This window comes from Magallana gigas, chromosome 8 (assembly GCF_963853765.1).
Source record: "Magallana gigas chromosome 8, xbMagGiga1.1, whole genome shotgun sequence".
Classification (NCBI taxonomy): domain Eukaryota; kingdom Metazoa; phylum Mollusca; class Bivalvia; order Ostreida; family Ostreidae; genus Magallana; species Magallana gigas.
In genome coordinates this window covers 26684057-26700090 of record NC_088860.1, presented here as the reverse complement: position 1 = coordinate 26700090, position 16034 = coordinate 26684057, and the positions used below count along the sequence as shown (strand labels likewise).

Sequence of the window (16034 nt, the reverse complement as noted above, 5' to 3'; positions counted from 1 at the left end):
TGATCTACATGTATTAGAAAAATGGTCTTGCAATGGCTTCTTAAATTTAATCCATCAAAAAACAAATTTGATATTTTTTCTATTATAAAAAATCCGTTTTTTATTCAAGGCGATGGACTAAATTTGTATCAGTCCATCATCATTGTCGCAAAACCCCGGATAGTCTGAATATGTTAATTATATTATAAGCAATGGGTTATAAAAAAAACTGGGTCTTCTTAAGAAAAACTTCAATTTACGATTGGGAGGGAAAAGCTTTTAAAATTGTATACAATGTGCAACGTTTATAAGAACTCTCCTTGAATATTTTTCAGTTGTTTGGTATGGCTGCACGTTATAAGAAAAAAAAAGGACAAGGCTCAACTGTCCGCCGCAAGGAATGTACATGTACTTGATCTCCAAATGAGAATCACTTTATTTTGAAACAGGCTGGAAACCTTTATAAAAGCGACGCTACGAAAAATGAAAATATTATATAAAATTCACACAGGTGTGGTACCTGAATATCTTTAGATACGAGAAATTGTTTCTAGTCGACGAGAAAACGTTTCAAAATACTATATCCGTAACAAAAACCAATATGATACTCCTAGATGTAGAACAATTTTAACAAGAACTTGGACTTTGGGTAACTGTGTCATAACAGCAATATGACGTAGGCCTGTCTATTTCATTGTCAGCCATTCAGCCATGGCTCTCTGAAATCAACAAGATTTGTCTGGCTTTTGAGCTAAGACTACGCAATCGGCGCATATTTCATTTGAAACCAGCGTCATTTTAACTTGTTTTGACGCAAGAATTAGATAGCTACATCTTACTGAAAGTCCAAGGTCTTGTTAAAATGGTTCTAAATTGGAAGAATTCAATTGTTCATTTGTACCAGCTGCTGTCCGAAAATGGAATCCTTTAAAATTTAATGCAGAAGCAAGGAAGACCTCCTCGATTGATATATTTCGTAATACTTTATCTCCAAAGGATTCAAATCCACCCCTTAGTAACCGTTATACATGATTGTATTATTATAAATCACACTAAAAGTTAGGACACAGCTGCTTACCTAATTATGATTTATTCAGACGCAGTACTATAGATAGTTCCATTTGTTCTTGTGGAAACGATGGTGCATATCATTTTTTTTTTTTTTTTTGCTTTTTGTAGAAAATATTCTAATGATAGAAATAATAATTTAATAATTTTATAATAATTTGAATTTGAGATAAACAAATAGATACCCACTTATTAGGTTGAGGTCATGAACATTTTTTGTGGATCTTAATAATAATTTAATAATTTTATAATAATTTGAATTTGAGATAAACAAATATATACCCACTTATTACGTTGAGGTCATGAACATTTTTTGTGGATCTTAATAATAATATTTTTGGCTATTGTTCAGAAATTCATAACTGGTTTAAATAATACATATGTTGCGTGTATAGTTCTTAAAAAGTGTAAAATTTGAGTTATGTTTACCACTGCACTGCATACATGTATATACCATTGTATGTATTACCTACACTAAGTAATACCACTGTATGCAATATATAGTAATAATTAAATCATTCTTACATTTTATACATTTAGTAAATTAAAAATTTCTGTCAATGTATATATTAGTAAATTTGACAACTGTTGTTCTATGCTGAGAGGAACTATAGTAAGGTGTTAGAATTCATTTCCGATCTACTTGTATAATTTCAATAAGATATGTTCAAACCAAAAAATATTTTACTGAAATACCATGCACTAACATAAGATATTGCAAATAAACCATTTATGACCTAATTAAGTGGCAAGTGCACGTGCACGAGATAAGCACTTATTTTACCATGTAAATATCGCAGTTTCTAAAAATTCTTCTGCCTCCAGTTATAACTACTTTCTTCACGCAACTATCTCTTTACACTCTTGATATTGTTCATAGTTATTGTTTGAAATCGTGTAGTATCTGGTACATGCATAAAGCAAAATCTGATAACTGATACACCTCATCCTTACATAACACCAAATTAGCGTGCTATACGGTTCGGTGTGTGGGTCAGGTCAATACTTTCAGTAGCCCTCGTAGAGATATTAGATCTTGTAAATGTAACATATCTATATCAGTCAATGACTCTAAAAGCATCAACTTCAAACCGTCTGCTTTGTCACTAATACTTCAAAGAAATAAACATCTCAGGATTTCTATAAATAACAATTCATTAAAAGCATTAATTACTTGTATCGAATTCTCTACAATCATTGCATGAGTAATTGATTTATGAACGAAGAAAAATGCTATTAAATCTCTTATTTATTAAAGTGCATAGATCATGTAACGAGACAATAGGCAAAAGCCCCCTCCCCCCCCTCTCTCTCTCTCTCTCTCTCTCTCTCTCTCTCTCTCTCATAATATTGATAAACTAATAATTTACAAACAAACATCAAATACATTCATAAAGTAAATTACAATATATTTCAATACAACAGTATTCATTTGAAACCAAGTCTTTATAAAATCGACCCATTCCCCCTTTTCTCTCCATACAGTCATCAGGGCCTTGGAACAACAAAAATGTCACGACGATATCAAAATTTTTAAAAGAATTATTCAAACAATTATCTTCTTGGCGATGTTATGGCATATTTAGCCTCATCTTAGACATCTAAATAAATGACGTCAAAAACGAAATAAAATAAATGTATGTAACTGTTAAAGTTGAGCACATATCGATATGTTCAAAGTTCAGAGTTGTTACTCGGTTGATCCACTATCTTATTGGACATTTTATCGTTTGTAGAGAACAGTGTTACAGTAGAAGTGGTCGTCAGATGTCCTACAAGTGATCTAATTATTTTGTTGGACTCATGAAAACAAACAACACACTCTGTGATAAATCAATTCAGGCCAGTTGGAAATATTTGAGGAACAATAAAAATGCCCCTTGGTTTAAACCTGTTATTACATGCTCATGCATCTAACAAAAGAATCTAATATCATTTATAAACATAATTTTATAAGCATGTACATGTAGTTTACTTTACTTGCCAGTTTTCCTGGCAGGTAAAATATCAAAGTAGTATTTTTTTTTAAAGCCAGGCATTAAAACGTCCGATATTTCGGACTAAGACACCTTGGGTCACATATTTTTATTACAATGAAAAACATTAAAATACATATACCCCTACCTTATAAAAGTATTTGAAAGATATACCGGATATTTTAATTACAAAGAATATATATAACGTCAAATGCCTGTGGTGCTTTGAAGCAATATGAGCTGTATTTTTTTAGAATTTTATTTTGCTGCAAAAACCTGCTAGTATGCTTAGTCTGCATTTAACTTAAACTTTTAAGAATAAAATTTTAAAAATTAAAAACCTATGGGTTTAAGGTATGGACTTTACATCTAATTCATGTAAAAATACAAAAAATATTTTTTGGAAAGAAGTTTTTAACAGCTGGATTTTAATTGTAAAAGCAACTAGACAAGATATTATGAATGTTCCATTTGAAAACATCTGGCTCATCAACCCAAAAATTAAATTTGATAACTTCTTTTTTTTCTAAAACACTGTTTTAATGCTGGTTTTATGCATATACAAGATCTTTTTGATAATGAGGGTATTTTTCATAGTATAGAAATAATAAAAAATCAAAATATAAAAACAAATTTTATTGAATATGCAAGCCTAAAAAGAGCAATATTTGAAAGATTAAATAAACACAATATCAATAATATCAAATACAAGTCTGGACCAAGTATACCCAGTCACATTAATATCTTCTTCACCTATGAAAAAGGTTGCAAAGACGAACTTATTAAGGAGAAAAGAGAGCCAATTACAAAAAATGTACATCTGTACATAAATGACTGGAATAAAATATTTGAACTTCCATTTAAAACTACTAAAGAGTCAAAACTCATATGGCTACAATTTCAAATTTTACATAGAATAATACCAACAAATGATTTTCTTCACAAGATTGAAGTTAAAGAATCCCCATGCTTGAACAGTCAATAGATCAGAATTTTTCCCTTGATGCAGGGAACAGCTCAGTAGCCGTTGGCTGAGGGCAATAGATCATACTGAGCTGTTCTCTGCTGTTGGCCTCGGGCAAAAGATCATACTGAGCTGTTCCCTGCACCTCGGGAAAAATATTCTGGTCTATTGACTGCTCAAGCATTAAATAATTGTATAGTGTTATCCGTTGCCAAGTGTGTTGCTAACGCTGAGGGTAATAGAACGGATTACCAACTGCGTCTAAACCAATCAGATTTCAGTATTTAACATGAAAGTATGATAATGCCAAATGTTAAATATATATATAAGAAGATAAAAAGGTAAATTCAGAAATGCGCTAATTAAAATCAAATCCATGCTTACTTGTTAAAAAATTATATTCCGCCAAATAGTGTACACCCTAAATATAGTACGTTTATAGTATTAACGGAGACATTCCAACCACACGATTTTTTTTTATATTGATATGAAATATTGTAAAAATGAATCAAATAAAATGTGCGTCCGTGTGAGAGGGAGAGAAAGAGGGGATTATGTTTGGTTTAAGGTAATACACAGGTAAAAAAAACCTCTTTATAATTGCAAGTTAATTTTGTCAAATTACGACGTCAAAATTCATGATATACATATTAAAACAATTCTTATTATATGTTAGAAACTGGTAACCAACCAGTATGCTATAAATCACATTGTATTCGATCGATTCATTTTTACAGTATCTCAAATCTATAGAAACAAAATTGTTGTTAGAATGTCCCCTTCAGTATCATCATCATCATCATCATCATCATCATATCTCTCTCTCTCTCTCTCTCTCTCTCTCTCTCTCTCTCTCTCTCTCTCTCTTTCTCTCTTTGTTCCTTTCTATCGCTCTCCCAAACTTGCGTATATATTTTGCTATGTGATGTCGCTGGTAAGTTTTAAGGCCTCTCTCTCTCTCTCTCTCTCTCTCTCTAAACGTTAACGTCTGAATATCATTTAATGAAACAAATTAGAAACATTAAAAGGTATAGGAATGTACATCAGTTATTTACATAATTATATAATTTTTGCAAATTTCGGATAATCGGCTTAAAAATTTGCAGCGGCAATCTGAAACATACAGGTAGTTATATTTTATGGTTCAAAAATTTATTTTAATGAATTTATTTTCACTTTTATGTAGTCAAAATTGATATTAGTTTTGTTTAAATTCCGTTTCGTATTGTTTCGATTTTTGGTTTCGTTACGTTTTGATTGGTTTCGTTTCGTTCAATTTCGTTTCGTTTCGTTTGCATTGTGAGATATGTGTACTTGTATCCTTTGTATCCTTTTCTACTGTCTTTGACAATAATTTAAAAAAAAAAAAAAACCCGAAAAACCCCAAAACCAAAACTTTTATGATAAATAAGATTTGAAAAAATAATTAATTTTTGCCAGAAGAAAGCTTTCTCTTCTAATGAATATATAGCAGTTCAATTTTTGAACAGGACGACAATAATTAAACTTTGTTTCAATCAGCTAGGGCTTCTCACGCAAAAATAAGGCTAACAGAAAAAAAACATGATATCTTTGTCATTTTTTAGTAGAAATAACATAAACATTTTCGTAAAAAAAAAATCAGAATTTGAAAATTGCAGCTCTTATTGCTTTACATGTACATATAATAGTTGCTATATACATGTATATACATGTGTACACATACTTTACAAAAAAGTGGGGGCGGGGGGCGCCCAGGCTGTGTATTTCTGGCAAGAGTCCTCAGTCTTAGAAACAAACAGAAAACGTTTGCTTACTTTTTTAATATTTTCCTGATGTTATCTAATTTTATTTATATATCACAGACGACTAAACTATGCGAGAAAAATCAAACATTCAAACATGCAGAGCCGCGCGGAACTGTTTGCGGATCCAATTTTTCTATTAGATGCTCATGATCTGGTGTCTTTCATATGCTTTTCTTCATGAGTTCGGGTCATGAGCATTTCAAGCTTCTATAAAACATTGAGAATATTATTTCTACACAAGAAATGTTTATTTCACAATCTTAAAAATGCTCGAATTAATCGAAAATAATATAAAAAGTAGCTTGATTGATCAACAAATTTCAGATAATGAATGGAACAGCGTTAATTTCGGTTGATGAGGAATCGCAACAACCGCCTGTTAGTTTTTCAGAACTTCCTGACGATGTCTTGTTTACAATTTGTAGACAGCTGGACATTGCATCCTTATCAGTGTTATGTCGAGTTTGTCGCAAATTGAAGGACTTGCTGAGCAGTGATCACGCCTGGCTACCCTTTGATAAGAATTTCAATGTCCTGCGTGCTGACAACGGCATCCGGTAAGTTTCAGAATAAATCAGAATAAATATCCACCAGTTGTCAACGGGCTAATCAGGGTTTAATTAACAATTGAATTCTTAGGGGCTATGTGGGCTCCTAACTTTTCAAAGTCTATGGGCCCACAGTTAAACTTACGGGCATACATACTACATCAATGAATTTTACTATCATTATCAAATTATTGTCAATATCAAATCGAACATATGAACTATCTTTCTTTTTTACAGTCATACCTGTTAACCCTCCTGCATTGCGCGGGAGACTCCCGCAAAACGGCCTAAAAATCAAAGATCTCCCGCATCCAACCTATCTCCCGCGCGGGAGACAAATTTCTCCCGCAATCGTATTTGTCTTCCCCATACACCCCCCCCCCCCAATTCTGAATCTTTACATGCAAATTTCTCTGATTTTGAGCTAAAAAAAAAAAGCTGCTGTGTAGCTTGATCGAATATATCAAAATCCATCCAAGTGCTGTCTACCGTAGTACCGTTATAGTCCAGTTTACTTTTTACGATTACTTCCGGTTTTGACTTAAATCAGTTACGTATTTAGTTATGCATAGGCCTTATAAAAAAAGTAAGTGAAAGCTTAAAACATCATGATTTTACTTTGTAACACCAAAGAAAACAATACACAGCCAGTGGTGTCACTTTACAGGTGCTCAGGTAAAGCACCCAAGCCACGTGCAGTGAGTCGTGACTAATTCTGTCTGGCCAGCACGGTCGGTAAAAATCAAAGTGAGTTTGGAACAGAGAGTGTTTATACAAGCTACCGATAAAAGTGAAGCTCGAGGAAAAAGTGTAAAAGCATTTCACAAGAGTTTTTAAAGTTTATAGTACCGGTACTATGAATTACAGGGATGCTATAGACATTACAACAGAGATCATTTTTAAATTATACTGGAGAAATACATGTTGTTTTGTGAATTAAAAATCTTTCCTATATATAAGGCAAAAAATAATTTTATAGAATATTATTTACTGGTATTTTCTTAACTGGGTCTCACTGCATGTTCAAAATACGCAAAATAAATTTTCTGTGTTTACCCTAGATGTCAGCATGCAGTGATTGTTCAATACTGAACAATAAGAAGACTTGATATAAAAAGTGGCACTATTGACTTCTTGTATTGTACTATGCAAACAAATTAATAGTTTTATGAACACAACACATGTTGTAATTGCACACTGGTAGTCATAGAAATAATAAAATTTAAAATGATTGCAAATGCATTAATTACAATAGTAAATTAAGGTATCTAACAGTATTTTTAATATATATTTGCATTTCACCTGAAAAAACGTCGTTTACGCAAAATCTCCCCCTTAGCCAAGTTGGTAAGGGGGAGATTCTCCCACATAGCAGCTTTGAAAGGTTAACAGGTATGTACAGTATCTTTGTGACCAGCGACATAAATAACAGAGATTGGCGGCTGATCGAAATCTTGCGAAATCCCGCGGTCCCTATTGTAAAGTTTTCCCAGTTTAAATCAGTATATCTTTCTAATAAACAATTATATCGAAATATAAACAGCTATAACCTATCACCAAAGCATTCAAAATATTATATTTTCATGAGTTTATGTCATATGAACAATTTTAAAAGAGGAGTTTTAGGAGGCAGTTAGCTACCCATCGTCCGAGATTTCGCCGATGTTTTATAGCTGGCCAATATATTTTTTATATATTAATCTTATCTTTCAATTTTTTGTTTCAAAAATGTCTAAAACCTTAAGTTTGCACAATTTTCAATAAAACAATATACTTTTGGTTTAAGATCATTATCTCTGGTCATTAAAATGTAATTCTCAAAGTTAGGTTGGTCCCGTACCATTTTTCAACAACAAAACACGGCAATGGCGGAGTTGCCAATCTCTGTTGTGTCACAGTAATGTTAAACTGCATAACAGGAAATAAAATTAATAATAAAGTATTTTTGATGAATAGTGTACATTGTACACTCATACAATTTGCATAACATGAGATATCAACAGAAATGCACTCTGAAAAAATGAAATTCGCATTTCCCAAATTTGATTAAAATTTTGGCTGAATAAAGATGTGAATTATACACAGGACTCTATGGTACTCACTCTTACAAATAATAAAAAAAATCCTATTTTGGAAAAAACGTTCGCCATGTGGACGACCAGACTTTAAATTTCTTATCGCCCACATAAAATTTTATTCACATTGGTGAGCGGGCAAGTGGATATCTACAACCCTGCTAATCTCAGCGGGATTCATTGAGGCTGAAAAATTTTGATTGAAGTTTCTTCCAAATCTAAGTAGTCATGCAGTCAAAAAGTTTTACAGTCTCAACGAATTTTGCTGAGATAAAATTTATAACATTAATAACACAAGGTATCTAACTCCAAATTGTTTGGAATATCCCTTCCATGAACTGATGAAATACGATCAATGTTCACTTTCAATAGAATAGCAGTGGACAAGTGTAGAGCCCCATTCTTTTTATGATAATATACTTAAAAAATAATATAAAGCATGCTGGTCTCTATTTTCTTCGTACTATCATTGTTCACTTTCACTAGAAACTAGAAAGCATAAACAGCATTGAAACATTGCTCACTGATTGGAAAATTGTTTCACACCACAAAACTCTTAAAAACTGAACTTGGGTAAATTTCGGTGAGACTAGTTTAGACTGAAAAATGTTGACTGATGTCTCTTCTGAATCTCAGACCAATTTCACATTTCAAAATGTGTATAAAGAAATGACAGTTAAATTTTTCAGACTCAACAAATGTTATTGAGATTAATCTTTGGCATAAGTGTGCATCATTTGATTACATACAATATATGGAGTTTTGAAAAAGCTATAAATATGGAAGATTATGGTTTGTGAACCAAAGCTATATATATGTATTATCTATTTAATAAGTTACATATTCTTTTTTAGTTGTTATAAAATATTTTTTATGTATTATTTAAATTTTCTTTTATATCATGTTTTATACAGTATTGGTTGATTATTTTTTTTTTTATTACTTTAATTAATGATAAACAAATTTCATTTACTTGCAGACTTCCATTGAAAGAGAAGTTCCGGATTTCTTGTAACAGAGAAAAGGGTGTTTATCAAGAATCTCTTTTTATAAATTTCACTGGAAGGTATGTTTATTGCTCCCCAGAAACCACAGTATGATATTTATCAGTTTTATCATTCATTGAAATGTTTTGCATTAGGAGAAATGTTCTAGAACAAACTGAAAAGCATACAAGAGCAATTTTAATTAAATCCATTTTCAGTTTGATAAAGTACATTTTAGTACCCATGCTTACCAGTATGTACCTTAACTTAAAAGTTACATGTATTTAGAGTTATCTATTGTTTTTCATTAATTATTTATTAATGATTTTTCTGGGAAATAAGATTTGAATAAATTTTAATTTTCAGACAACTGCCATGGCTGCAGTACAACAATGGAAAGCTTTGGGTCTCCTCAAAAAATGAGATCCATTCAGTTGATCCTTCAGCAGGCAAGAAAAACAGACGAAGCCGAGACAACAATCGACGCAAGCTTCACACAGATGTCACCAAGTTTGTTGTCAAAGACCAAAAAATAGTCAGTGGGTGCTTGTAAGTAAACATGCACACATGAGCTACTGTGAAAAATTAAATATCAAAATCATGGGAACTTTTAACTGGCTGGTGCACATCCGAGAAACTTCAAAGTGACCATGACACTTAAAAATTTGAAGAACTTGAAAAGTCAGAGAAAGCTAAAAACAGATTAACATTTTCTAGTACATATATTTGAAATATAAATGACACACAGTCCTTAACATTTATTATTTGGGGATTTGTTAGGGATGGAAGCATCCATGTCTGGGACAACTGTGGAGCACACACTGAGATAAAGAATGCCCACTGTGTAGACACCCAGGCAGTGGACTCTTACGGCAGTACCATTGTATCAGGCTCAAGGGACGCAACTCTAAAGGTAAACTGAGTCTTTGTCAGTCTATTTTATAGAGTATACCTACAGTAATTCTCTTTTGATTCAGCATAAGGTCTTTGATAGACCTATAAAGTTATCGAGTTTGAAACAGTATTGACACAAAGAGTGTTATGATGTCTTTAAATTTCAATATGAATAGATCATGTGCTTCACAATTCAGTATATCTTCAAATTTCAATACATGTATAACTTTGTGTACTTCACAATTCAAACCATCTATAGATCTGGACGTAAAGATGTTGTTGTACCTTTAATATGAGCTGTTGGAAAACTAGTCTGTTGATTAAGAAATTCTATACTGTATAAACATCAATAAAAAGATCTGTTTAATGATTTAGGTTTTTAGTGTACAGTATGACGACAACAGGGGAATCTCAGGAGTCATGGAGAAGTGCTGTTTTCCAGTGGGAGACCGAGTGTGGTCCGTTTCCCTGTCCCAGTGTTGTCGGTAAGTTCCTTTCAATTATACAACAGAAATTTCAAAGTTTTATTAACGGTAAAACATTTCAGTTAGCTTCTTTTATTTATCCAACGGAAATGTCAAAGTTTTATTGACATTAAATTAGTAAAACATCTTCATTCCTGGCACCTTGATATACATTTTATGAAGTTTAAAAAAGAGGCTAATATTACCACAATGTTGTTTTTCTTCTAGTTTTTGTGCTTGTGGAACAGCTTTCTGTGATGGAGATGCACCTGTGTCTATAATTGATTTGAATAAGTAAGAACTTCAAGATTTATTCCTTATGTTTTCAAAGTTTTGCAACTTTTAGATTCAAAGAAAAGTGAAAGCATTTGATCATACTTGAGTTTTGCTTATATTAGTGACTAGAAAAAGATAAATATAAGAAATCTATATTGCCCTCCATCTCTCTTCTTTTTCAATCCCGGAACATTGTATATACCTTGTACATGTAGATGAACTAGAACAAAGAAATGATGGAACATCAGACAATCAGAAACCAGATATGCTTTAGACGTCTTCAATGAAAAAAGATGTTACAGCATCTATTGTTGCTTTTAGATCTTGCATACTTAGTCAGTTGGGTCGGGAACACAAGATCGGTGCTGGTGTACTGGATATGCAGTTTGAGGATGAACACACCCTGCTTACCTGTGGCTATGATACATACGTCCGGATGTGGGATCTCCGAACCAACCAGTGGTATATGACAGTCCCTTTATCCTACTCCCAACAACATGCTACATAATTCTGACCTTTTTATTTAAATCAAATTAATATCCTGGTTAAAAAGCTTGCAAAATTGAATGGATTATATATATATGTTGTAGTGAACATGATAAAGTAAACTACAGTTAATTTATCAAATACTTGCAAGTAATGTGTCATGAATTCAACACAATAAGCAGTTTACCTTTTAATGTAACCTGGTCAATGGTCAAGGCGATTTTGTTTACAATACACATATATATATCCCCTTTGGTTGTCATTATTTCTTTATTACATGGAGAACTGTGGCTTTTCATTACAGCTTCTAGTTTGATCATTGCAAGAAGATTAGTACATGTGTACACGTATTATAATTAGATAAGTTTTGCCAGCTGTAGTTTGACTGCATCAATGAATTAGCCACTTCTTTATGACAGTGTTGGTTCCTGGGAGCAGCAGTTTGACTCCGCATACTACTGTCTGCAGTCAGACGGACACAGAAACATATTTGCGGGGACGTCTCGACACGGTTCTATGGATTTGTGGGACAAACGACAGACAAAGTCACCTGTAAAGGTAGGTTCTATAAAAGTAATTTGTAAACCTTCTATCACCTGTCTAGTTAAGCTGCCGTCATCTGTAAAGGTAAGTTTTCAACACCTGTAAGAGTAAGCATCCATCACCTTAGCTTCCATCACATGTAAAGGTGTTAAGGTACATGTAAGTTTCTAGCATCTGTAAAGCAAAGCTTCAATCACTTGTAGTTGTTAGCTTCAATCATCTGTAAGGGTAAGCTTTTATTGAAAAATTTTAGTAAAGATATTGGAATTTTTAAAGCACGTAATGTACCATTAACAAATTTTTTTAAAATATTCATTCACAATTGATATATGCAAAAAAATATCAAGAGAGTCACAAAAGCATCATCTGAATACATTTTTTTTTTTTTTTTACTGTGAACCAGTCTTTCATTGTGTTGTGAAATGTTGATAATTACTTTTATTGGCCTAATTGTGAAATGTAATCGCAGGGAACAAGTTGTTAACAGATGAAATCTTGAAAGTTGCAAATTTAAGTTGTTGCAAATTAAAGTTATATTCATTTTGTAGTTTCTTTTCATTGCTCATAAAAATTTATAAGTAGAACTATTTCGGCACATTTTTGATTAGAATGTATAATACTGAACATTTATTATGATGATCATTTTAAAGTAATGACATGTTTGTTTCTTTTTGCATATAAAGTCTGTCACACCATTTTATTGATTGTTTATTTGGTTTTTTTTTTTGGTCAGACTTTTTATGCAGGTCACCGGAACAGTCCTGTGTATTCCTTGGCCTTCAACAGCACCAGTCTATTTGTCGCATTGGACGTCCAAGTCAAGACCCTTAACTTCAGCTGTTACAAGTGATTGAACATGGATCCAAGAATACAAAAAAATGAGAAAGCTGCTACAAGTGATTTGAACATTTTATTGTATTCAAGAATACTGAAGAATTAAAAACAAGTTCTGACAAGCGACAAGGTCCCTTCAGCAGCTACAAAGTGAAATGGACTTTTGAAACTTGTAGTTTGCAGTATATGTCCATTAAATGATATTGTAAGTGAGATTCTACGCCTTTGATTTAACTGTCTCAGGGTAAAACTGTGTACTTTGTGTCTGTGAATACAGACTAAAACTGCTCTACAATTTAGCTTCGAGCTGCTTGGTTCTTTTGCATATCATACTTAACTGACTCTGTAAAACAATATGGTTAAATTAGGTTTAGTACAGTATTAGTACATTTGTAACCGATGTGGTAAAAAAGAAACAAAGAATAAAAAAATAAAAGAAAAAATGATGTATATATATTTTAAAGGATAATAGGTGGTTTTGCCTCATAACTGTCCAGGTATTTCCCTACAATTATGTACTAAATTAATTTTGTTAATGGTGTTATACCATGGTAAATGTATGTAATTTCCTTAGAGATTTGGATGGTTACATGTTATTTGCAAAATATCAGACCAAGAAGTTTAATATTTAATATACATTTGTAAAGGTATTGAGTTTTGCTGTATTTATTTAATGTGATTTTTTAAAAATACATGTCAAAAAAGTCTTTCAATAAATATATTTAACAAAATCTGAACCTTATCTCTTTTCAAATATATACAGCTGTACAAGTACATTTATTTTATCACATACTAGTACATGTATTTAGACAATAAAATGCCTTCTTTGGTGATTCATGCAGGATATGAAGGTGGCGACATTACATAACCCGCATTAGTGGGGTTTGTAAATTTTTTCTGCAATGATCGCTACCTTCATTACCTACGGTACATGAATCATCAAAGAAAGCATTTTATTAGGGTCCCGCTCTGCGGACATCCTATATTGATCAGTTTGTCTGTCCGTCCAGGATCGCTTGTCTGGAGCATATCTTCTCTCCCCATGGCCAAATCTGGCTCATACTTCACCCACAGAGTGCCTTCGGGTAAAGGGTTGCAGTGACTTTGAACCATATCTTTAGGTCTATGGACAAGATCAAAGCAAAATTTTCTATAAAATCCTTATCTTGGGGCATATCTTCTCTCCCCTTGATTCAATATGGCTCATACTTCACTCACAGAGTGACTAGGGTCAAAGGGTGTGCAGTGACCTTGAATAAGGAATGTTGGTCAAGGTCATATCAGACAACATATGAATTTTTTTTCAGAGCATATATACCGGTACTTTCCACTTAGCCCTATTTGGCTCATACTTCACATAAACAGAGCTTTTGGGTAAAGGGTGTGTAGTAACCTTGAATAATTTTTCAAGGTCAAATGTTAAGGTCATAGCAGAATTATATGAAAAATCCTTTCCCGGAGCATATCTTCTCTCCCTTTGCTCTCATCTGGCTCATACTTCACCCACATGGTACCTTTGATCTAAGGAAATGCAGTGACCTTGAATAATGATTGTAGGTCAACTGTCAAGGTCGTATTGAACAACACAAAATCCATTTTTTAAGAGAATATATATATATACTCTCCACTATGCCCTATTTGGCTAATAATTTACTCAAACATAACCTTTTGGTTAATGGCATGCAGTGACCTACAACCATCAATGTGAAGGTCATAGCAGATTTCTTTCTAATCAGACGTACTGTATATTATTTCCCATTTATAAATCTTGCTCAGATTGAACAAAAATGCCAATACGTAAAGGGTTATGGGAGTGAATTAGAAGTTCTATGCCAGCTGGAAAATTTCTAAGTTATAGGTCAAAATGAAATTCTTATTATCCTATATTGTCCATTAGTTAAGCGGGGCCCTTTGAGATGGTGACCATCTCAATGTTGTCTAGTTGTTTATATTTACATCTTTCTTTTAACAAATTCATAAATCTATCGTGAAAAGTAAGAAAAATTTACCAACTGCAAATTATTGTTAATGGACATCAGTACGTTACCTAAAAGAAACCGCGAAATCGACTCCTATGGGACTTTGAGTCTGACATCATCATAATTACTTCTGGCAGTCCCTGATTTTTCTTAGGTCACTGTAGGTTTCAACCAATTAATAAAAGGGGCATGTAGATTTAAGTGCTGTCAGTTTTATTAGCTTTACGTTTTGACCATAATGATTTCTGTCTGGCTGTTTTTATAGAGCTATAAATCAACTACTTAAGAATCATTTTTATTTGTGGGGTCCATGTTCTTGGGTAGCCAAACTTTTCCTGGTTCATGGGGACGTAATTTGGATGTAAGAAAGTTCGGGATGTTAATTATTATAAACAAAGAATGCTTGTATATACGTTCCTGGGATTGTAAATTCATAGGCAAGGGTTACCATACGAACAATGATGATTCCACAGTATAAGTTTTAATAAGAAATAGAGGGAATAATACTTGGTAGATGTAAATATATAGGAATAATTTGTTCATACCATAGATTTGGGTTTTAATACCCGATTAGGGGAGGAGTGTTCAGATCCACGGTGAAAAAGATAGTCAAAAGGTCTTTTATCCAAATGCGAGTCCTGTCCTAACTTTGTTTTTCTGAGAAAAGTTATGGCAGAGTGTTTTATTAGTTTTGGAGTATTAGCTTTTGGAGTATTATCTGTTGGAGTAAAATGTATTGATACTGTAAATTCCTTATATTACGTGAGTACTTAATTCAGCGATCCCGATGTTTTTAATCAAATCGCGAGAATATAAAATCCCGAGATTTTTTATGCTTATATATTTCTTATAGTTTTCAACTCTCAAAAAATAATGGCAAGATTTTAAAATCCGCGAAGGGTGGTCCTCGCGATTTTACGCGGGTATTAATTTCTTGCCTTTAATTAGGAATCTGCAGTAGTCAAAAGGTCTTTTATCAAAAGGGGAGTCCTGTCCACACTAACTTCATCTGGATCGAATATGTATGGCAGGAGTTTTAATTAGCTTTGGAGTATTTCAGAGCACAATGTATTACTGAACACTGGAGGCCCACTCTCCACACTCTGCTGTTACACTAAATGTAAATTGGAATAAATCAGGTCTATTAACAAAGCATAAAAGAGGAGAGGGAAACT

At 32.7% G+C, this 16034-nt stretch overlaps 1 protein-coding gene across 2 annotated transcripts in view; it reads left to right on the top strand.

The window, feature by feature from the left end:
* The window catches only part of LOC105333731 (F-box/WD repeat-containing protein 4), a 116066-nt gene extending 102449 nt beyond the window's left edge, over positions 1–13617 (top strand). The window contains exons 1-9 of one of the 2 annotated variants that reach the window (XM_011436872.4): positions 5944–6331; positions 9377–9463; positions 9750–9932; positions 10164–10296; positions 10653–10762; positions 10970–11035; positions 11339–11479; positions 11923–12061; positions 12780–13617. In XM_011436872.4, the coding sequence (XP_011435174.3) occupies positions 6102–6331; positions 9377–9463; positions 9750–9932; positions 10164–10296; positions 10653–10762; positions 10970–11035; positions 11339–11479; positions 11923–12061; positions 12780–12896 (1206 nt within the window). In that variant the 5' untranslated portion in view covers positions 5944–6101 and the 3' untranslated portion in view covers positions 12897–13617. Of the gene's footprint in view, positions 1–5943; positions 6332–9376; positions 9464–9749; positions 9933–10163; positions 10297–10652; positions 10763–10969; positions 11036–11338; positions 11480–11922; positions 12062–12779 lie in introns of those variants that run through there. The other variant, XM_066068529.1, reaches the window with a different exon arrangement.
* Positions 13618–16034: the final 2417 nt, after the last annotated feature.